The sequence below is a fragment of the Oncorhynchus keta genome, chromosome 1 (assembly GCF_023373465.1).
Source record: "Oncorhynchus keta strain PuntledgeMale-10-30-2019 chromosome 1, Oket_V2, whole genome shotgun sequence".
In the NCBI taxonomy this organism is placed as follows: Eukaryota; Metazoa; Chordata; class Actinopteri; order Salmoniformes; family Salmonidae; genus Oncorhynchus; species Oncorhynchus keta.
Genome location: NC_068421.1, coordinates 13205388 through 13229586, shown reverse-complemented (window position 1 = coordinate 13229586; position 24199 = coordinate 13205388). Strand labels below are relative to the sequence as shown.

At 47.1% G+C, this 24199-nt stretch overlaps 1 protein-coding gene across 2 annotated transcripts in view; it reads left to right on the top strand.

Moving 5' to 3' along the window:
• Nucleotides 1–22823, top strand: part of gucy1a2 (guanylate cyclase 1, soluble, alpha 2) — a 68857-nt gene extending 46034 nt beyond the window's left edge. For both annotated transcript variants that reach the window (XM_052505908.1, XM_052505869.1), the window contains exons 8-9: nt 13592–13746; nt 20829–22823. In XM_052505908.1, coding sequence (XP_052361868.1) covers nt 13592–13746; nt 20829–21048 — 375 coding nt within the window. In that variant the 3' untranslated portion in view covers nt 21049–22823. The remainder of the gene's footprint in view (nt 1–13591; nt 13747–20828) is intronic.
• The last annotated feature ends 1376 nt before the right edge of the window (nt 22824–24199 follow it).

Here is a 24199-nt window from a genome sequence, read left to right as displayed (position 1 = left end):
AAATATGGTAGTGAGAGGAAGTCCAGTCGCTGGTAGTGGGAGAGGATGGAACTAGGTGAAACTGGGCCAAGTTGTCATCGATGAAACATCTGATCTCAAAAAATGTTTCTGTTCCCAAAACTAGAATGCGCTATGAACACAGTGCACTCAGTTTTATAAGTTTAAAAGCAGTTTTTTAGTAGGAGTGCAAGGTCGAATTGAGTTTGTGCACATGCACACTTCACAGAGGAGGCATTCCCTAATGGAATACATGCTACAACACGGCAATAGAATCTCTCTATCTCGCCAGCTCGTGCTTGGCTTTGCCCACCTCCTTGCTTGTTCTGCCGACCATGCTTCATTTGCTCCCACTGTAATGTGTTGTGTTGTGCTAGCTGTGTTGTGATGTGTTGTGCTAGCTGTGTTGTATTAAGTTCCGCTAGCTGTGTTATGTTGTGCTAGATTGTGCGGTGTTGCTCTAGCTGTGTTGTGTTGTGCTAGCTGTGTTGTGCTAGCTGTGTTGTGTTGCGCTATCTGTGTTGTGATGTGTTGCGCAAGCTGTGTTATGTTGTGCTAGATTGTGCTGTGTTGCTCTAGCTGTGTTGTGTTGTGCTAGCTGTGTTGTGTTGTGCTAGCTGTGTTGTGCTAGCTGTGTTGTGTTGCGCTATCTGTGTTGTGATGTGTTGTGCTAGCTGTGTTGTGATGTGTTGTGCTAGCTGTGTTGTGCTGTGTTGCTCTAGCTGTGTTGTGATGTGTTGTGCTAGCTGTGTTGTGCTGTGTTGCTCTAGCTGTGTTGTGTTGTGCTAGCTGTGTTGTGCTAGCTGTGTTGTGTTGCGCTATCTGTGTTGTGATGTGTTGCGCTAGCTGTGTTATGTTGTGCTAGATTGTGCTGTGTTGCTCTAGCTGTGTTGTGTTGTGCTAGCTGTGTTGTGCTAGCTGTGTTGTGTTGCGCTATCTGTGTTGTGATGTGTTGTGCTAGCTGTGTTGTGATGTGTTGTGCTAGCTGTGTTGTGATGTGTTTTGCTAGCTGTGTTGTGATGTGTTGTGCTAGCTGTGTTGTGTTATGTTGTGCTTTATTGTGCTGTGTTGTGTTGTGCTATCTGTGTTGTGATGTGTTGTGCTAGCTGTGTTGTGTTGTGCTATCTGTGTTGTGATGTGTTGTGCTAGCTGTGTTGTGTTGTGCTGTGTTGAGCTAGCTGTGTTGTGTTGTGCTAGCTGTGTTGTGTTGTGTCATGCTAGCTGTATTGTGCTAGCTGTGTTGTGTTGTGCTGTGTTGAGCTAGCTGTGTTGTGTTGTGCTAGCTGTGTTGTGTTGTGCTAGCTGTGTTGTGTTGTGTCATGCTAGCTGTATTGTGCTAGCTGTGTTGTGCTAGTTGCTTCGTCCCATTGGCTGGCTGACAGTCCCAGATGTGTGTGTGTTATAATCGTCGTGGCCCATTGGGAAGGAAGTTCTTAACCAGCTGTAGATGCTGACAATGGAGCCCCTCTCATCTTCCCCTTCACTGACGATGAGATGAAACGTGTCTTCACAAGGAAGGGAGCACACACACACACACACACACACACACACACACACACACACACACACACACACACACACGGACCGACACTATAATGGGTTTGTCTTTTTGTGTGTGTACCATAAATGAGTGTTTGTGGATGTCCGTGTGCATAATAATGCTTGCAGTGTGTGATCACAGCACGCATGTGTGTAATTGACTTATTGCCGACACACCGGTCGTCACGTGATGGATAGAACATGGGAATGCGTAGTGTGCAGTTGCCATGGTGATGGGAGAATCGTGACATGGCAGCAGGGGCTGTTTTTGGCTAATTAATGCCGGTTGTTTCTGTTACGCTGTTGTTTTAATGTGTTACAGGAAATACATGAGCTTTGTGTTGGGTTGTATTGTGTTACAGGAAATACATGAGCTTTGTGTTGGGTTGTATTGTGTTACAGGAAATACATGAGCTTTGTGTTGGGTTGTATTGTGTTACAGAGAATACATGAGCTTTGTGTTGGGTTGTATTGTGTTACAGAGAATACATGAGCTTTGTGTTGGGTTGTATTGTGTTACAGAGAATACATGAGCTTTGTGTTGGGTTGTATTGTGTTACAGAGAATACATGAGCTTTGTGTTGGGTTGTATTGTGTTACAGAGAATACATGAGCTTTGTGTTGGGTTATATTGTGTTACAGAGAATACATGAGCTTTGTGTTGGGTTATATTGTGTTACATAGAATACATGAGCTTTGTGTTGGGTTATATTGTGTTACAGAGAATACATGAGCTTTGTGTTGGGTTGTATTGTGTTACAGAATACATGAGCTTTGTGTTGGGTTGTATTGTGTTACATAGAATACATGAGCTTTGTGTTGGGTTGTATTGTGTTACAGAGAATACATGAGCTTTGTGTTGGGTTGTATTGTGTTACAGAGAATGCATGAGCTTTGTGTTGGGTTGTAATGTGTTACAGAGAATACATGAGCTTTGTGTTGGGTTGTATTGTGTTACAGAGAATAAATGAGCTTTGTGTTGGGTTATATTGTGTTACAGAGAATACATGAGCTTTGTGTTGGGTTATATTGTGTTACAGAGAATACATGAGCTTTGTGTTGGGTTATATTGTGTTACAGAGAATACATGAGCTTTGTGTTGGGTTGTATTGTGTTACAGAGAATACATGAGCTTTGTGTTAGGTTATATTGTGTTACAGAGAATACATGAGCTTTGTGTTGGGTTGTATTGTGTTACATAGAATACATGAGCTTTGTGTTGGGTTGTATTGTGTTACAGAATACATGAGCTTTGTGTTGGGTTGTATTGTGTTACAGAGAATACATGAGCTTTGTGTTGGGTTGTATTGTGTTACATAGAATACATGAGCTTTGTGTTGGGTTGTATTGTGTTACAGAGAATACATGAGCTTTGTGTTGGGTTGTATTGTGTTACAGAGAATACATGAGCTTTGTGTTGGGTTGTATTGTGTTACATAGAATACATGAGCTTTGTGTTGGGTTGTATTGTGTTACAGAGAATACATGAGCTTTGTGTTGGGTTGTATTGTGTTACAGAGAATACATGAGCTTTGTGTTGGGTTGTATTGTGTTACAGAGAATAAATGAGCTTTGTGTTGGGTTGTATTGTGTTACAGAGAATAAATGAGCTTTGTGTTGGGTTGTATTGTGTTACAGAATACATGAGCTTTGTGTTGGGTTATATTGTGTTACAGAGAATACATGAGCTTTGTGTTGGGTTGTATTGTGTTACAGAGAATACATGAGCTTTGTGTTGGGTTATATTGTGTTACAGAGAATACATGAGCTTTGTGTTGGGTTGTATTGTGTTACAGAGAATACATGAGCTTTGTGTTGGGTTGTATTGTGTTACAGAGAATACATGAGCTTTGTGTTGGGTTGTATTGTGTTACAGAGAATACATGAGCTTTGTGTTGGGTTGTATTGTGTTACAGAGAATACATGAGCTTTGTGTTGGGTTGTATTGTGTTACAGAGAATACATGAGCTTTGTGTTGGGTTGTATTGTGTTACAGAGAATACATGAGCTTTGTGTTGGGTTGTATTGTGTTACAGAGAATACATGAGCTTTGTGTTGGGTTGTATTGTGTTACAGAGAATACATGAGCTTTGTGTTGGGTTGTATTGTGTTACAGAGAATACATGAGCTTTGTGTTGGGTTATATTGTGTTACAGAGAATACATGAGCTTTGTGTTGGGTTGTATTGTGTTACAGAGAATACATGAGCTTTGTGTTGGGTTGTATTGTGTTACAGAGAATACATGAGCTTTGTGTTGGGTTATATTGTGTTACAGAGAATACATGAGCTTTGTGTTGGGTTGTATTGTGTTACGTTACATAGAAGGTCACGTTCAGGCAGTCTATCTTCCTCACATCTCCATAGGTAGAGGCTCTTTTCTGTTACAGCTGTCAGAGTCAACACTGACATTAGAAAACATGGTGTGTGTGTGTGTGTGTGTGTGTGTGTGTGTGTGTGTGTGTGTGTGTGTGTGTGTGTGTGTGTGTGTGTGTGTGTGTGTGTGTGTGCGTGCGTGCGTGCGTGCGTGCGTGTGTGTGAGGGGGGAGGGGCTTCTAGCATGCTTCAACCTAGACTTTCTATTTATGGCAATCAGCAGTAAAAATATCCAACCTCACACAATCTCTGTCTCTGTCTATCGGCATGACAACAAGGGTGCTGGGGATCACATGTACAGTCACGACCGAAATTATTGGCACCCTTAATAGAGATGAGTAAAAAAGAGTGTATAAAATAAATTATACAAATACTGAACATGGGGAAATGCTATTATTTTATACCAGCACAATTACTCACAGAAAAATGGGGTTTCAATTATTTGAGCCCCTATCTTTTTGAGAAAAATAATATTCCTTGTTTAACAAGAGCAATTGTGTTTGTTTAAAACAATATAATTTAGCACTTTTGACCATACAATACAGCTCATTATTTATATCATATATTAATGCTGTATTTTGTGCTCATCTTTACGAAGGGTGCCAATAATTTTGGTCGTGACTGTATGTAGCTATATGGTGAGCTGGATACAGTGCATTCGGAAAGTATTCAGACCCCTTGACTTTTCGACATTTTGTTACATTATAGCCTTATTCTAAAATGGATTAAATAGTCACCCCCCTCATCAATCTATACACAATACCCCATTATAACAAAGCAAAGACAGGTTTTTAGATGTTTTTGAAAAATAAATAAAGTACTGAAATATCATATTTACATAAGTATTCAGACCATTTACTCAGTACTTTGTTGAACCACCTTTGGCAGCGATTACACCCTAGAAGACTCGAGACTATGACGCTACAAGCTTGGCACATCTGTATTTGTGGAGTTTCTCCCATTCCACTCTGCAGATCCTCTCAAGCTCTGTCATGTTGGATGGGGAGTGTCGCTGCACAACTATTTTCAGGTCTCTCCAGAGATGTTTGATCGGGTTCAAGTCCGGGCTCTGGCTGGGCCACTCAAGGACATTCAGAGACTTGTCCCGAAGCCACTCCTGCATTGTGTTGGCTGTGTGCTTAGGGTCGTTGTCCTGTTGGAAGGTGAACCTTTGCCCTAGTCTGAGGTTCTGAGCACTCTGGAGCAGATTTTCATTAAGGTTCTCTCTGTGCGTTGCTCCGTTCATCTTTCCCTCGATCCAGACTAGTCTCAGCTGAAAAAGATCCCCACAGCATGATGCTGACACCTCCATGCTTCACCATAGGGATGGTGCCAGGTTTCCTCTAGACGTGACACTTGGCATTCAAGTTAAAGAGTTCAATCTTGGTTTCATCAGACCAGAGAATCTTGTTTCTCATGGTCTGAGAGTCTTTAGGTGCCTTGTGGCAAACTCCAAGCGGGCTGTCATGTGCTTTTTACTGAGGAGTGGCTTCTGTCTGGCCACTCTACCATAAAGGTCTGATTGGTGGAGTGCTGCAGAGATGGTTGTCCTTCTGGAAAGTTCTCCCATCTCCACAGAAGAACTCTGGAGATCTGTCAGAGTGACCATCAGGTTCTTGGTCACCTCCCTGACCAAGGCCCTTCTCCACTGATTGCTCAGTTTGTCCAGGCGGCCAGCTCCTGGAAGAGTCTTGGTGGTTCCAAACTTCTTCCATTTAAGAATGATGGAGGCCAGTGTGTTCTTGGGGAGCTTCAATGCTGCACGTTTGTGTACCCTTCCCCAGATTCATGCCTCAACACCATGTTGTCTCGGAGCTCTTCAAATAATTCCTTCGAGCTCATGGCTTGTTTTTTGCTCTGACATGTACTGTCAACTGTGGGACCTTATATAGACAGATGTGTGCCTTTCCAAATCATGTCCAATCAATTGAATTTACCTCAGGTGAACTCCAATCGAGTTGTAGAAACATCTCAAGGATGATAATGGAAACAGGATGCACCTGATATAAATATGTATTCAGACCCTTTTTATTTTTAATATATTTACACAAATGTATAAAAACCTGTTTTTCATTTGTCATTATGGAGTATTGTGTGTAGATTGATGAGGGAAATCCAATTTAGAACAAGGCTGTAACGTAACAATGTGTGGAAAATGTCAAGGTGTTTGAATATTTTCTGAATGTGCTGTTTGTCCTGGTTCAAACCAGGCTTCTGAAGGAGAGCTCTGCTGGTTGTCTAGAAGGAACACTGTTTAAACTATCTGTCTGTCTGTAGAGCTGCATCGTTTATCTCTCTATTCATTCTAACTCTGATGCGAAGAGGACATTTCAGAGAGAGAGTCCTTTTGTCCTTAAAAACGGCAACTACACAATTCCAATGTTGTGTGTGTGCGTGTGTGTGTGTGTGGCCATGCATGTGTATGCCTGTATCAGTCTGCACCTGAGGGCATGTGTCTGGTGTGTGTGTGTGTGTGTGTGTGTGTGTGTGTGTGTGTGTGTGTGTGTGTGTGTGTGTGTGTGTGTGTGTGTGTGTGTGTGTGTGTGTGTGTGTGTGTGTGTGTGTGTGTGTGTGTCTGGTGTGTGTGTGTGTGTGCGTGTGTGTTTGTGTTTGTGGCCTATAGTTGTGATTAATTCACTGGCCATTGTTCCAGAAATAGACTGGCATAGCTATGCCCTGTAGCCCTGTTCTCTGTCTCACTGTCTATCTGTCTGTCTCTCCCTCTTTCTTTCTCTCTCTCTCTGTCTCTCTCTTTCTCTCTCTCTCTCTCTCATTCTTTGTTCCCTTGCTCTGAGGAAAAGAGGAGAGATGCTCTGCTCGTTCAAACCACTTCAGCCGGATAAACGCTCTTCAGTCAGCGTGTTCACAACTAGCCAATACCACTGTGTTATGTAAACTAGTCTATGAACGAGAGAGAGAAAGAGAGAGAGGGAGAGAGAGGAGGAGGAGAGAAAGAGAGAGAGGGAGAGAGAGGAGGAGGAGAGAAAGAGAGAGAGAGAGGAGGAGGAGAGAAAGAGAGAGAGATGGGGAGGGAGAGAGAGGAGGAGGAGAGAAAGAGAGAGAGGGAGAGAGAGGAGGAGGAGAGAAAGAGAGAGAGGGAGAGAGAGGAGGAGGAGAGAAAGAGGAGAGATAGTTTTGACCCATATTACTGTTTTAAAATCACATATTCCAGAACATCACAATGGTCTAGAGAACCGTGTTCAATGTACCTCACTGCTGTCGGTTGGGATTGGCTGCTTTAGAGCTGCAGTGTGTTTTGATTGGTCTGTTCTGACTCTGTGCTGACTCACAGAAGAGTGAGAGATAGAGGGGAGGGGGGTAAAGTATGAGAGGGGGGACAGAGAACTAGAGAGGGGAGAGGGGGACAGAGGAACAGAGAGGGGACAGAGAAACAGAGAGGGGAGAGGGGGACAGAGGAACAGAGAGGGGACAGAGGAACAGAGAGGGAGAGGGGGACAGAGAAACAGAGAGGGGAGAGGGGGACAGAGGAACAGAGAGGGGACAGAGGAACAGAGAGGGGAGAGGGGGACAGAGACACAGAGAGGGGAGAGGGGGACAGAGAAACAGAGAGGGGAGAGGGGGACAGAGAAACAGAGAGGGGACAGAGGGACAGAGAGAGGAGAGGGGGACAGAGAAACAGAGAGGGGAGAGGGGGACAGAGGAACAGAGAGGGGACAGAGGAACAGAGAGGGAGAGGGGGACAGAGATACAGAGAGGGGAGAGGGGGACAGAGATACAGAGAGGGGAGAGGGGGACAGAGAAACAGAGAGGGGAGAGGGGGACAGAGATACAGAGAGGGGAGAGGGGGACAGAGAAACAGAGAGGGGAGAGGGGGACAGAGAAACAGAGAGGGGAGAGGGGGACAGAGAAACAGAGAGGGGAGAGGGGGACAGAGAAACAGAGAGGGGAGAGGGGGACAGAGAAACAGAGAGGGGAGAGGGGGACAGAGAAACAGAGAGGGGAGAGGGGGACAGAGAAACAGAGAGGGGAGAGGGGACAGAGAAACAGAGAGGGGGGGAGGGGGACAGAGAACTAGAGAGGGGAGAGGGGGACAGAGAAACAGAGAGGGGAGAGGGGACAGAGAAACAGAGGGGAGAGGGGACAGAGAACTAGAGAGTTGAGAGGGGGACAGAGAGGGGAGAGGGGGACAGAGAAATAGAGAGGGGAGAGGGGGACAGAGAACTATAGAGGTGAGAGGGGGACAGAGAGGGGAGAGGGGGACAGAGAAACAGACAGGTGAGAGGGGGACAGATAACTAGAGAGGGGAGAGGGGGACAGAGAGGGGAGAGGGAACAGAGAAACAGAGAGGGGTCAGGGGGACAGAGAAATAGAGAGGGGAGAGGGGGGCCGAGAGGGGAGAGGGGACAGAGAAACAGAGAGGGGTGAGGGGGACAGAGAAATAGAGAGGGGAGAGGGGGACAGAGAGGGGAGAGGGGACAGAGAAACAGAGAGGGGACAGAGAAATAGAGAGGGGAGAGGGGGACAGAGAAACAGAGAGGGGACAGAGAAATAGAGAGGGGAGAGGGGGACAGAGAGGGGAGAGAGGACAGAGAGAAAACAGAGAGGGGAGAGGGGGACAGAGAAACAGAGAGGGGAGAGGGGACAGAGAAACAGAGAGGGGAGAGGGGGACAGTGAGGGGAGAGGGGGACAGAGAAACAGAGAGGGGAGAGGGGACAGAGAAACAGAGAGGGGAGAGGGGGACAGACAAACAGAGAGGGGACAGAGAAACAGAGGGGAGAGGGGACAGAGAAACAGAGAGGGGAGAGGGCGATGGAGACCTAGAGGGGGGAGAGGGGGACAGAGAAACAGAGAGGGGAGAGGGGACAGATAAACAGAGAGGGGGGACAGAGAAACAGAGAGGGGAGAGAGGACAGATACACAGAGAGGGGACAGAGAAACAGAGAGGGGACAGAGGACAGAGAAACAGAGAGGGGGACAGAGAAACAGAGAGGGGAGAGGGGAGAGGGGGACAGAGAAACAGAGAGGGGAGAGGGGACAGAGAGGGGAGAGGGGGACAGAGAAACAGAGAGCGGACAGAGGACAGAGAAACAGAGAGGGGGACAGAGAAACAGAGAGGGGAGAGGGGGACAGAGAAACAGAGAGGGGAGAGGGGACAGAGAGGGGAGAGGGGACAGAGAAACAGAGAGGGAGAGGGGGACAGAGAAACAGAGAGGGGAGAGGGGACAGAGAAACAGAGAGGGGAGAGGGGGACAGAGAAACCGAGAGGGGACAGAGAAACAGAGAGGGGAGAAGGGACAGCGAAACAGAGAGGGGAGAGGGGGACAGAGAAACAGAGAGGGGACAGAGAAACAGAGAGGGGGGAGAGGACAGATAAACAGAGAGGGGAGAGGGGACAGAGAAACAGAGAGGGGAGAGAGGACAGATAAACAGAGAGGGGAGAGGGGACAGAGAAACAGAGAGGGGAGAGGGCGACGGAGACCTAGAGGGGGGAGAGGGGGACAGAGAAACAGAGAGGGGAGAGGGGACAGAGAAACAGAGAGGGGAGAGGGACAGAGAAACAGAGAGGGGACAGAGAAACAGAGAGGGGGGACAGAGAAACAGAGAGGGGAGAGAGGACAGATAAACAGAGAGGGGAGAGGGCGACGGAGACCTAGAGGGGGGAGAGGGGGACAGAGAGGGGAGAGGGGAACAGAGAAACAGAGAGGGGAGAGGGGGACAGAGAAACAGAGAGGGGACAGGGGACAGAGAAACAGAGAGGGGAGAGGGGGACAGAGAGGGGAGAGGGGGACAGAGAAACAGAGAGGGGAGAGAGGACAGATAAACAGAGAGGGGAGAGGGGACAGAGAAACAGAGAGGGGAGAGAGGACAGATAAACAGAGAGGGGAGAGGGGACAGAGAAACAGAGAGGGGAGAGGGCGACAGAGACCTAGAGGGGGGAGAGGGGGACAGAGAGGGGAGAGGGGGACAGAGAAACAGAGAGGAGAGAGGGGACAGGGAAACAGAGATGGGAGAGGGGGGACAGAGAAACAGAGAGAGGGGAGAGGGGACAGAGAAACAGAGAGGGGAGAGGGGGACAGAGATACAGAGAGGGGGACAGAGAAACAGAGAGGGGAGAGGGGGACAGAGAAACAGAGAGGGGACAGAGAAACAGAGAGGGGAGAGGGGACAGAGAAACAGAGAGGGGAGAGGGGGACAGAGAAACAGAGAGGGGACAGAGAAACAGAGAGGGGAGAGGGGACAGAGAAACAGAGAGGGGAGAGGGGGACAGAGAAAAAGAGAGGGGAGAGGGGGACAGAGAAACAGAGAGGGGAGAGGGGACAGAGAAACAGAGAAACAAAGAAACGAGAGGGAGAGGGGGACAGAGAAACAGAGAGGGACAGAGAAACAGAGAGGGGAGAGGGGGACAGAGAAACAGAGAGGGGAGAGGGGGACAGAGAAAAAGAGAGGGGAGAGGGGGACAGAGAAACAGAGAGGGGAGAGGGGACAGAGAAACAGAGAGGGGAGAGGGACAGAGAAACAGAGAGGGGAGAGGGGACAGAGAAACAGAGAGGGGACAGAGAAACAGAGAGGGGAGAGGGGGACAGAGAAACAGAGGGGGGACAGAGAAACAGAGAGGGGAGAGGGGGACAGAGAAACAGAGAGGGGAGAGGGGACAGAGAAACAGAGAGGGGAGAGGGGGACAGAGAAAAGAGAGGGGGAGAGGGGAGGGGACAGAGAAACAGAGAGGGGGGACAGAGAAACAGAGAGGGAGAGGGGGACAGAGAAACAGAGAGAGAGGAGGGGGACAGAGAAACAGAGAGGGAGAGGGGACAGAGAAACAGAGAGGGGAGGGAGACAGAGAAACAGAGAGGGAGAGGGGGACAGAGGAACAGAGAGGGGAGGGGACAGAGAGGGGAGAGGGGGGGACAGAGAGGGAGAGGGGGACAGAGAAACAGAGAGGGGACAGAGAAACAGAGAGGGGAGAGGGGGACAGAGAAACAGAGGGGAGAGGGGGACAGAGAAACAGAGAGGGGAGAGGGGGACAGAGAAACAGAGAGGGGAGAGGGGAAACAGAGACACACACCAGACACATGCCCTCAGGTGCACAGACTGATACAGGCATACACATACACATGCATGGCCACACACACGCACACACACAACATTAGAATTGTGTAGTTGCCGTTTTTAAGGACAAAAGGACACTCTTTCTCTCTCTCTCTGAAATGTCCTCTTCGCTGGACATCAGAGTTAGAATGAATAGAGAGATAAACGATGCAGCTCTACAGACAGACAGATAGTTTAAACAGTGTTCCTTCTAGACAACCAGCATGATCAGAACTAGCCAATACCAATCTGTCCATCTCTATAACAGTGTGATCAGAACTAGCCAATACCAATCTGTCCATCTCTATAACAGTGTGATCAGAACTAATACCAATCTGTCCATCTCTATAACAGTGTGATCAGAACTAGCCAATACCAATCTGTCCATCTCTATAACAGTGTGATCAGAACTAGCCAATACCAATCTGTCCATCTCTATAACAGTGTGATCAGAACTAGCCAATACCAATCTGTCCATCTCTATAACAGTGTGATCAGAACTAGCCAATACCAATCTGTCCATCTCTATAACAGTGTGATCAGAACTAGCCAATACCAATCTGTCCATCTCTATAACAGTGTGATCAGAACTAGCCAATACCAATCTGTCCATCTCTATAACATTGTGATCAGAACTAGCCAATACCAATCTGTCCATCTCTATAACATTGTGATCAGAACTAGCCAATACCAATCTGTCCATCTCTATAACAGCGTGATCAGAACTAGCCAATACCAATCTGTCCATCTCTATAACAGCGTGATCAGAACTAATACCAATCTGTCCATCTCTATAACATTGTGATCAGAACTAGCCAATACCAATCTGTCCATCTCTATAACAGCGTGATCAGAACTAGCCAATACCAATCTGTCCATCTCTATAACATTGTGATCAGAATAGCAAACCTTTGCCCTCACGTTTTCCTCGCTCTCTCTTCCTCCCCCTCTTCACTCGCTCTCTCTCTCTCATTGCCAAGGTTACCCACATTAGTGTGCTGGCATGTGCTCAGTGCCGTTAGTAACCGTGGAGATGAGATACTGAAGTGGATCATTAGAGATGATATGTGTTTGTGTGTTGTGTGTCAGACCTACAATGAAGTGTGTTTAAAGTGCGATGATCAAATTTAAATCCCAGCTATAATAATATACTTATAATTTTTTTTTTTAATTTTACCTTTATTTAACCAGGCAGTTAAGAACATATTCTTATTTTCAATGACGGCCTGGGAACAGTGGGCAGAACAATGACTGTCTGTTCAGGGGCAGAACGACAGATTTGTACCTTGTCAGCTCGGGGGTTTGAACTCGCAACCTTCCGGTTACTAGTCCAACGCTCTAACCACTAGGCTACGCTGCCGCCCCAATTACACCTGCTCTTTCCATGACAGACTGACCAGGTGGATCCAGGTGAAATCTATGACCCCTTATTGATGTTACTTGTTAAATCCACTTCAATCAGTGTAAATGAAGGGAAGGAGACAGGTTAAAGAAGGAGTTTTAAGCCTTGAGACAATCGAGACATGGATTGTGTTTGTGTGTCATTCAGGGGGGGTCAATGGGCAAGACAAAGGATTTAAGTGCCCTTAAACGGGGTATGGTAATAAGTGCCTTTAAACGGGGTATGGTAATAAGTGCCTTTAAACGGGGTATGGTAATAAGTGCCTTTAAACGGGTTATGGTAATAAGTGCCTTTAAACGGGGTATGGTAATAAGTGCCTTTAAACGGGGTATGGTAATAAGTGCCTTTAAACGGGAATGGTAGTAAGTGCCTTTAAGGTGCGGGGTATGGTAATAAGTGCCTTTAAACGGGGTATGGTAATAAGTGCCTTTAAACGGGGTATGGTAATAAGTGCCTTTAAACGGGGTATGGTAATAAGTGCCTTTAAAAACGGGGTATGGTAATAAGTGCCTTTGAACGGGGTATGGTAATAAGTGCCTTTAAACGGGGTATGGTAATAGGTGCCTTTAACGGGGTATGGTAATAAGTGCCTTTAAACGGGGTATGGTAGTAGGTGCCTTTAAACGGGGTATGGTAATAAGTGCCTTTAAACGGGGTATGGTAATAAGTGCCTTTAAACGGGTATGGTAATAAGTGCCTTTAAACGGGTATGGTAATAAGTGCCTTTAAACGGGGTATGGTAATAAGTGCCTTTAAACGGGGTATGGTAATAAGTGCCTTTAAACGGGTTATGGTAATAAGTGCCTTTAAACGGGGTATGGTAATAAGTGCCTTTAAACGGGGTATGGTAATAAGTGCCAGGCGCACCAGTTTGTGCCAAGAACTGCAACGCTGCTGGGTTTTTCACGCTCAACAGTTTCCTGTGTGTAATAAGAATGGTCCACCACCCAAAGGACATCAGTCAACTTGACACAACTTTGGGAAACATTGGAGTCAACATGGGCCAGCATCCCTGTGGAACACCTTGTAGAGTCCATGCCCCGACAAACTGAGGAAGTTCTGAAAGGGGGAGGAGGAGGGGGAGAGATTCAACTCAATATCAGGAAGGTGTTCCTAGTGTTTAGTATACTCAGTGTATAGGTCTGTTTTGTCATGTTGCTAACGCCAACAGTGTTCAACTGATATCTCTCTCTCTGCTTCTCCCTCTACTCTCCGTCTCTCCATCCTTCAGCTGCGTATAGGCATCCATACAGGCTCAGTGTTGGCGGGGGTGGTTGGGGTGAGGATGCCCAGGTACTGTCTGTTTGGCAACAATGTCACACTGGCCAGCAAGTTTGAGTCTGGGAGCCACCCTCGATGCATCAACGTCAGCCCAACCACATACTGGTGAGTACACCTGTATGTGTGTGTGTGTGTGTGTGTGTGTGTGTGTGTGTGTGTGTGTGTGTGTGTGTGTGTGTGTGTGTGTGTGTGTGTGTGTGTGTGTGTGTGTGTGTGTGTGTGTGTGTGTGTGTGTGCGTCTGTGTGTGCGTCTGTGTGTGTGTGTGTGTGTGTGTGTGTGTGTGTGTGTGTGTGTGTGTGTGTGTGTGTGTGTGTGTGTGTGTGTCTGTGTGTGTGTGTCTGTGTGCGTCTGTGTGTGTGCGTCTGTGTGTGTGTGTGTGTGTGTGTGTGTGTGTGTGTGTGTGTGTGTGTGTGTGTGTGTGTGTGTGTGTGTGTGAGTGGGTGTGTGTGAGTGAGTGGGTGTGTGTGTTCTGTGTGTGTGTGTGTGTGTGAGGGTGAGAATGAATGGCAATAGAGCAGCTTTCAGTCTCTAAGGACATTTGAGTAAGAAACAGTCATGTCCAGTCACTGCATTTGTGATACGTCATAAACACACGCCTGCAAGCACACTAACACACACGCCTGCACGCAAGCACGCACGCACGCACGCACGCACGCACGCACGCACGCACGCACGCACGCACGCACGCACACACACACACACACACACACACACACACACACACACACACACACACACACACACACACACACACACACACACACACACACACACACACACAGTGACTCTGATGTTGAGTCAAACGCTGCCTGTGGAGGCACTTTGTGATGAGAACTGATCATAGTGTTCTCTCCCTCTCCTTCTTATCTCTCTTTTTCCCTCTCTCTCCCTGTCTATGGTGTCCCTTATGTGAGTCAGTGAGTCAAAAGCGTTGCCTTGGAAACCTCTCTATTTTTGCAGTCAAGGACGTTCTCTTCTCAGAATCACAAATTATTTGCACGACACAGAGGGCTAATTGTTGCAGATTTAAACCAACCTGTGTGTGTGTGTGTGTGTGTGTGTGTGTGTGTGTGTGTGTGTGTGTGTGTGTGTGTGTGTGTGTGTGTGTGTGTGTGTGTGTGTGTGTGTGTGTGTGTGTGTGTGTGTGTGTGTGTGTGTGTGTGTGTGTGTGTGTGTGTGAATAGTGATTAATAAATCCAGTGTGTGTTCTGCCTCCTCTGCTAATATCTCTGTGGACTCAGCATATGTACACACTGTGTAATTGCTTGCTTGTGTGTGTGTGTGTTGATGCAGTGTGTGTGTGTGTGTGTGTGTGTGTGTGTGTGTGTGTGTGTGTGTGTGTGTGTGTGTGTGTGTGTGTGTGTGTGTGTGTGTGTGTGTGTGTGTGTGTGTGTGTCTGTGTGTGTCTGTGTGTGTCTGTGAATGTGTGTTGATGCAGTGTGAATGTGTGTTGATGCAGTGTGTGTGTGTGTGTGTGTGTGTGTGTGTGTGTGTGTGTGTGTGTGTGTGTGTGTGTGTGTGTGTGTGTGTGTGTGTGTGTGTGTGTGTGTGTGTGTGTGTGTGTGTGTGTGTGTACACAGATACCCCCCTGCAGCACAAACACACAACTGTAGCTTGTGAATAATGCCTGGGTTTGTAAGTGGCCTTATCTCATTCTGAACAAGGCTACATCACTCCCTGGAGAGTCACTGCTGTTTGGAGAAATAGCCAAACCCACTCTGCAGCCAAATATAACACACAGTCATCATGTGTTTTTAAATCTCTCTCCTCTTTCTTTCTCTCTCCAGGCTGCTGAAAGACGATTGCTCCTTCTCTTTCCCTCTCTCCAGGCTGCTGAAAGACGATTGCTCCTTCTCTTTCTTTCTCTCTCTCCAGGCTGCTGAAAGACGATTGCTCCTTCTCTTTCTTTCCCTCTCCAGGCTGCTGAAAGACGATTGCTCCTTCTCTTTCTTTCCCTCTCCAGGCTGCTGAAAGACGATTGCTCCTTCTCTTTCTTTCTCTCTCCAGGCTGCTGAAAGACGATTGCTCCTTCTCTTTCTTTCCCTCTCCAGGCTGCTGAAAGACGATTGCTCCTTCTCTTTCTTTCCCTCTCTCCAGGCTGCTGAAAGACGATTGCTCCTTCTCTTTCTTTCCCTCTCTCCAGGCTGCTGAAAGACGATTGCTCCTTCTCTTTCTTTCTCTCTCCAGGCTGCTGAAAGACGATTGCTCCTTCTCTTTCTTTCTCTCTCAGGCTGCTGAAAGACGATTGCTCCTTCTCTTTCTTTCCCTCTCTCCAGGCTGCTGAAAGACGATTGCTCCTGCTCTTTCTTTCCCTCTCCAGGCTGCTGAAAGACGATTGCTCCTTCTCTTTCTTTCTCTCTCCAGGCTGCTGAAAGACGATTGCTCCTTCTCTTTCTTTCCCTCTCTCCAGGCTGCTGAAAGACGATTGCTCCTGCTCTTTCTTTCCCTCTCCAGGCTGCTGAAAGACGATTGCTCCTTCTCTTTCTTTCTATCTCCAGGCTGCTGAAAGACGATTGCTCCTTCTCTTTCTTTCTCTCTCCAGGCTGCTGAAAGACGATTGCTCCTCTTCTCTTTCTTTCTCTCTCTCCAGGCTGCTGAAAGACGATTGCTCCTTCTCTTTCTTTCTCTCTCCAGGCTGCTGAAAGACGATTGCTCCTTCTCTTTCTTTCTCTCTCTCCAGGCTGCTGAAAGACGATTGCTCCTTCTCTTTCTTTCCCTCTCCAGGCTGCTGAAAGACGATTGCTCCTTCTCTTTCTTTCTCTCTCTCAGGCTGCTGAAAGACGGCTGCTGAAAGACGATTGCTCCTTCTCTTTCTTTCCCTCTCCAGGCTGCTGAAAGACGATTGCTCCTTCTCTTTCTTTCCCTCTCCAGGCTGCTGAAAGACGATTGCTCCTTCTCTTTCTTTCCCTCTCTCCAGGCTGCTGAAAGACGATTGCTCCTTCTCTTTCTTTCTCTCTCCAGGCTGCTGAAAGACGATTGCTCCTTCTCTTTCTTTCTCTCTCCAGGCTGCTGAAAGACGATTGCTCCTTCTCTTTCTTTCCCTCTCTCTCAGGCTGCTGAAAGACGATTGCTCCTTCTCTTTCTTTCCCTCTCTCCAGGCTGCTGAAAGACGATTGCTCCTTCTCTTTCTTTCTCTCTCCAGGCTGCTGAAAGACGATTGCTCCTTCTCTTTCTTTCTCTCTCCAGGCTGCTGAAAGACGATTGCTCCTTCTCTTTCTTCTTTCTTTCTCTCTCTCCAGGCTGCTGAAAGACGATTGCTCCTTCTCTTTCTTTCCCTCTCCAGGCTGCTGAAAGACGATTGCTCCTTCTCTTTCTCTCTCCAGGCTGCTGAAAGACGATTGCCCTTCTCTTTCTTTCTCTCTCTCAGGCTGCTGAAAGACGATTGCTCCTTCTCTTTCTTTCCCTCTCCAGGCTGCTGAAAGACGATTGCTCCTTCTCTTTCTTTCTCTCTCCAGGCTGCTGAAAGACGATTGCTCCTTCTCTTTCTTTCTTTCTCTCTCCAGGCTGCTGAAAGACGATTGCTCCTTCTCTTTCTTTCTCTCTCTCCAGGCTGCTGAAAGACGATTGCTCCTTCTCTTTCTTTCTCTCTCTCAGGCTGCTGAAAGACGATTGCTCCTTCTCTTTCTTTCTCTCTCTCCAGGCTGCTGAAAGACGATTGCTCCTTCTCTTTCTTTCTCTCTCCAGGCTGCTGAAAGACGATTGCTCCTTCTCTTTCTTTCTCTCTCTCCAGGCTGCTGAAAGACGATTGCTCCTTCTCTTTCTTTCTCTCTCCAGGCTGCTGAAAGACGATTGCTCCTTCTCTTTCTTTCCCTCTCCAGGCTGCTGAAAGACGATTGCTCCTTCTCTTTCTTTCCTCTCTCCAGGCTGCTGAAAGACGATTGCTCCTTCTCTTTCTTTCTCTCTCCAGGCTGCTGAAAGACGATTGCTCCTTCTCTTTCTTTCTCTCTCCAGGCTGCTGAAAGACGATTGCTCCTTCTCTTTCTTTCTCTCTCTCCAGGCTGCTGAAAGACGATTGCTCCTTCTCTTTCTTTCTCTCTCTCAGGCTGCTGAAAGACGATTGCTCCTTCTCTTTCTTTCTCTCTCCAGGCTGCTGAAAGACGATTGCTCCTTCTCTTTCTTTCCAGGCTGCTGAAAGACTCTCCAGGCTGCTGAAAGACGATTGGCTGCCTTGCTCTTTCTTTCTTTCTCTCTCCAGGCTGCTGAAAGACGATTGCTCCTTCTCTTTCTTTCTCTCTCCAGGCTGCTGAAAGACGATTGCTCCTTCTCTTTCTTTCCTTTCTCCAGGCTGCTGAAAGACGATTGCTCCTTCTCTTTCTTTCTCTCTCTCCAGGCTGCTGAAAGACGATTGCTCCTTCTCTTTCTTTCCCTCTCCAGGCTGCTGAAAGACGATTGCTCCTTCTCTTTCTTTCTCTCTCCAGGCTGCTGAAAGACGATTGCTCCTTCTCTTTCTTTCTCTCTCCAGGCTGCTGAAAGACGATTGCTCCTTCTCTTTCTTTCTCTCTCTCCAGGCTGCTGAAAGACGATTGCTCCTTCTCTTTCTTTCTCTCTCCAGGCTGCTGAAAGACGATTGCTCCTTCTCTTTCTTTCCCTCTCCAGGCTGCTGAAAGACGATTGCTCCTTCTCTTTCTTTCTCTCTCCAGGCTGCTGAAAGACGATTGCTCCTTCTCTTTCTTTCCCTCTCCAGGCTGCTGAAAGACGATTGCTCCTTCTCTTTCTTTCTCTCTCCAGGCTGCTGAAAGACGATTGCTCCTTCTCTTTCTTTCCCTCTCCAGGCTGCTGAAAAACGATTGCTCCTTCTCTTTCTTTCTCTCTCTCAGGCTGCTGAAAGACGCTTGCTCCTTCTCTTTCTTTCCCTCTCCAGGCTGCTGAAAGACGATTGCTCCTTCTCTTTCTTTCTCTCTCCAGGCTGCTGAAAGACGATTGCTCCTTCTCTTTCTTTCCCTCTCCAGGCTGCTGAAAAACGATTGCTCCTTCTCTTTCTTTCCCTCTCTCCAGGCTGCTGAAAGACGATTGCTCCTTCTCTTTCTTTCTCTCTCCAGGCTGCTGAAAGACGATTGCTCCTTCTCTTTCTTTCCCTCTCCAGGCTGCTGAAAGACGATTGCTCCTTCTCTTTCTTTCCCTCTCAGGCTGCTGAAAGACGATTGCTCCTTCTCTTTCTTTCCCTCTCTCAGGCTGCTGAAAGACGATTGCTCCTTCTCTTTCTTTCTCTCTCCAGGCTGCTGAAAGACGATTGCTCCTTCTCTTTCTTTCCCTCTCTCCAGGCTGCTGAAAGACGATTGCTCCTTCTCTTTCTTTCCCTCTCCAGGCTGCTGAAAGACGATTGCTCCTTCTCTTTCTTTCCCTCTCCAGGCTGCTGAAAGACGATTGCTCCTTCTCTTTCTTTCCCTCTCCAGGCTGCTGAAAGACGATTGCTCCTTCTCTTTCTTTCCCTCTCCAGGCTGCTGAAAGACGATTGCTCCTTCTCTTTCTTTCCCTCTCCAGGCTGCTGAAAAACGATTGCTCCTTCTCTTTCTTTCCTCTCTCCAGGCTGCTGAAAGACGATTGCTCCTTCTCTTTCTTTCCCTCTCCCAGGCTGCTGAAAGACGGCTGCTGAAAGCTCCTTCTCTTTCTTTCCTCTCTCCAGGCTGCTGAAAGACGATTGCTCCTTCTCTTTCTTTCTCTCCAGGCTGCTGAAAGACGATTGCTCCTTCTCTTTCTTTCTCTCTCAGGCTGCTGAAAGACGATTGCTCCTTCTCTTTCTTTCTCTCTCTCCAGGCTGCTGAAAGACGATTGCTCCTTCTCTTTCTTTCTCTCTCCAGGCTGCTGAAAGACGATTGCTCCTTCTCTTTCTTTCCCTCTCTCCAGGCTGCTGAAAGACGATTGCTCCTTCTCTTTCTTTCTCTCTCCAGGCTGCTGAAAGACGATTGCTCCTTCTCTTTCTTTCCCTCTCTCCAGGCTGCTGAAAGACGATTGCTCCTTCTCTTTCTTTCTCTCTCCAGGCTGCTGAAAGACGATTGCTCCTTCTCTTTCTTTCTCTCTCTCCAGGCTGCTGAAAGACGATTGCTCCTTCTCTTTCTTTCTCTCTCCAGGCTGCTGAAAGACGATTGCTCCTTCTCTTTCTTTCTCTCTCCAGGCTGCTGAAAGACGATTGCTCCTTCTCTTTCTTTCTCTCTCCAGGCTGCTGAAAGACGATTGCTCCTTCTATTTCTTTCCCCCTCTCCAGGCTGCTGAAAGACGATTGCTCCTTCTCTTTCTTTCTCTCTCCAGGCTGCTGAAAGACGATTGCTCCTTCTCTTTCTTTCTCTCTCTCAGGCTGCTGAAAGACGATTGCTCCTTCTCTTTCTTTCTCTCTCCAGGCTGCTGAAAGACGATTGCTCCTTCTCTTTCTTTCTCTCTCAGGCTGCTGAAAGACGATTGCTCCTTCTCTTTCTTTCTCTCTCAGGCTGCTGAAAGACGATTGCTCCTTCTCTTTCTTTCTCTCTCCAGGCTGCTGAAAGACGATTGCTCCTTCTCTTTCTTTCTCTCTCAGGCTGCTGAAAGACGATTGCTCCTTCTCTTTCTTTCTCTCTCCAGGCTGCTGAAAGACGATTGCTCCTTCTCTTTCTTTCTCTCTCTCCAGGCTGCTGAAAGACGATTGCTCCTTCTCTTTCTTTCTCTCTCCAGGCTGCTGAAAGACGATTGCTCCTTCTCTTTCTTTCTCTCTCTCCAGGCTGCTGAAAGACGATTGCTCCTTCTCTTTCTTTCTCTCTCTCCAGGCTGCTGAAAGACGATTGCTCCTTCTCTTTCTTTCCCTCTCTCCAGGCTGCTGAAAGACGATTGCTCCTTCTCTTTCTTTCTCTCTCTCCAGGCTGCTGAAAGACGATTGCTCCTTCTCTTTCTTTCTCTCTCTCCAGGCTGCTGAAAGACGATTGCTCCTTCTCTTTCTTTCTCTCTCCAGGCTGCTGAAAGACGATTGCTCCTTCTCTTTCCCTCTCTCCAGGCTGCTGAAAGACGATTGCTCCTTCTCTTTCTTTCTCTCTCTCCAGGCTGCTGAAAGACGATTGCTCCTTCTCTTTCTTTCTCTCTCTCCAGGCTGCTGAAAGACGATTGCTCCTTCTCTTTCTTTCTCTCTCCAGGCTGCTGAAAGACGATTGCTCCTTCTATTTCTTTCCCCCTCTCCAGGCTGCTGAAAAACGATTGCTCCTTCTCTTTCTTTCTCTCTCTCCAGGCTGCTGAAAGACGATTGCTCCTTCTCTTTCGTCCCTCGTTCCCGGTTGGAGCTTCCTGATAATTTTCCGAAGGAGATCCCGGGAACGTGCTACTTCCTGGAGGGAGGGACTTCCCATAGCCACACCTCCCTGACAAGCTCCCGTTCCGCCCCCCCAGAGCCCCTGAGGAAAGTGTCCTACAGCATCGGCACCATGTTCCTGCGAGAGACCAGTCTATAGGCTCCCAAAACACAGACACACACACACTGCATCAACACACACACACACACACACACACACACACACACACACACACACACACACACACACACACACACACACACACACACACACACACACACACACACACACACACACTGCATCAACACACACACACACACACACATTGCATCAACACACACACACACACACACATACACACACACACATTGCATCAACATACACACACAACTCTAAACCTATAGCCCAAACCCTACCCCATGTTTAAATAGGAGACTTATAGAGATGACAATACCCTCCTACCCCAAACCAGGACGCAGTCCTCTTAACAACCTCCCACGCTTTTCCATCTAGAAACAGACACTCGCTTCACCAACTACAACCGGTTGTTACCAAGGGCAACCTCCTTTTACCCTTCAACCCCACCACAAACCAGACTTTGAAGGTTGAGAGAAGAGGAGTGAAAACAACAAAATCAACAGAGACAATATAATAGAATAATCTAGCAACTTCAAAACTAAACTAAAGCCTTCTGCTTGTAGAACACGGTGTACTGTAACCATGGATACCACGGCTGGCTGTCAGTCTGGGCATGGCAGGTACTGTGTTATTATCAACAACGCTCACAACTCAGTGCCTTCTTCACTAGAACACTCCAGACATACACTCTCAAACCCCCAACATGTGAGCTGGCTGAACACACAGGGAAATGGAGCGAGGTCTGCAGCTCTGATACTCCCCACAGTGATGTGTGTGACTCTCCCAAATCAGTCACTGTGGGGAGTCTATGTTGTTTCGGTCCAGCTAGCAGCTGAACCACTGAGATGTTCGGACATTTTCTCTTTCAGTGAGCTGAATGCATCCACCTCCCAGCCCATCTGTCAACACTAAACCATGGACATAAGCAAGCAGCACGTAAATCCATCCACCCCCCTCCCCTCCATCCACCAACTCTAATAACCGAGGTGTGGATAGGAAGTATGCCTGGGGGGGGTCTCTATGTCCTTCCAGATCTCTACGTCATTCTATGTTTTTAGAGCAATAACCTTGGGATCCTATCTCTGTCACCACTCTAGTCCCCAACCTCATTTCTCTCTCACACACACAAACACACATTGGCTTGTTACAAGTAAGAAATTGCCCACTTCAATCAAATACCATTCTAAACATATTTGTGCTGGAAGTGGTTTTTGATGTCATTGATTTAGCTGTGAGGTTAAAGCATTAAAGATAATAATTTAAACAAAATAATCAATCAGTCAGTCACCCCATTGAGACTATGTTGGCTTTCCAACAGCATCATAATCAAACATTCCATCCCACGTTGGAGTTCTACACCAACAGCATCATAATCAAATGTTCCGTCCCACGTTGGAGTTCTACACCAACAGCATCATAATCAAACGTTCCATCCCACGTTGGAGTTCTACACCAACAGCATCATAATCAAATGTTCCATCCCACGTTGGAGTTCTACACCAACAGCATCATAATCAAACATTCCATCCCACGTTGGAGTTCTACACCAACAGCATCATAATCAAATGTTCCATCCCATGTTGGAGTTCTACACCAACAGCATCATAATCAAACATTCCATCCCACGTTGGAGTTCTACACCAACAGCATCATAATCAAATGTTCCATCCCACGTTGGAGTTCTACACCAACAGCATCATAATCAAATGTTCCATCCCACGTTGGAGTTCTACACCAACAGCATCATAATCAAATGTTCCATCCCACGTTGGAGTTCTACACCAACAGCATCATAATCAAACGTTTCCATCCCATGTTGGAGTTCTACACCAACAGCATCATAATCAAATGTTTCCATCCCACGTTGGAGTTCTACACCAACAGCATCATAATCAAATGTTCCATCCCATGTTGGAGTTCTACACCAACAGCATCATAATCAAATGTTCCATCCCACGTTGGAGTTCTACACCAACAGCATCATAATCAAATGTTCCATCCCACGTTGGAGTTCTACACCAACAGCATCATAATCAAATGTTCCATCCCACATTGGAGTTCTACACCAACAGCATCATAATCAAATGTTCCATCCCACGTTGGAGTTCTACACCAACAGCATCATAATCAAACATTCCATCCCACGTTGGAGTTCTACACCAACAGCATCATAATCAAACGTTCCATCCCACGTTGGAGTTCTACACCAACAGCATCATAATCAAACGTTCCATCCCACGTTGGAGTTCTACACCAACAGCATCATAATCAAACGTTCCATCCCACGTTGGAGTTCTACACCAACAGCATCATAATCAAATGTTCCATCCCACGTTGGAGTTCTACACCAACAGCATCATAATCAAACGTTCCATCCCACGTTGGAGTTCTACACCAACAGCATCATAATCAAATGTTCCATCCCACGTTGGAGTTCTACACCAACAGCATCATAATCAAACGTTCCATCCCACGTTGGAGTTCTACACCAACAGCATCATAATCAAACGTTCCATCCCACGTTGGAGTTCTACACCAACAGCATCATAATCAAACGTTCCATCCCACGTTGGAGTTCTACACCAACAGCATCATAATCAAACGTTCCATCCCACGTTGGAGTTCTACACCAACAGCATCATAATCAAACGTTCCATCCCACGTTGGAGTTCTACACCAACAGCATCATAATCAAACGTTCCATCCCACGTTGGAGTTCTACACCAACAGCATCATAATCAAACGTTCCATCCCACGTTGGAGTTCTACACCAACAGCATCATAATCAAATGTTCCGTCCCACGTTGCAGTTCTACACCAACAGCATCATAATCAAATGTTCCATCCCACGTTGGAGTTCTACACCAACAGCATCATAATCAAATGTTCCATCCCACGTTGGAGTTCTACACCAACAGCATCATAATCAAACGTTCCATCCCACGTTGGAGTTCTACACCAACAGCATCATAATCAAATGTTCCATCCCATGTTGGAGTTCTACACCAACAGCATCATAATCAAATGTTCCATCCCACGTTGGAGTTCTACACCAACAGCATCATAATCAAATGTTCCATCCCATGTTGGAGTTCTACACCAACAGCATCATAATCAAATGTTCCATCCCACGTTGGAGTTCTACACCAACAGCATCATAATCAAATGTTCC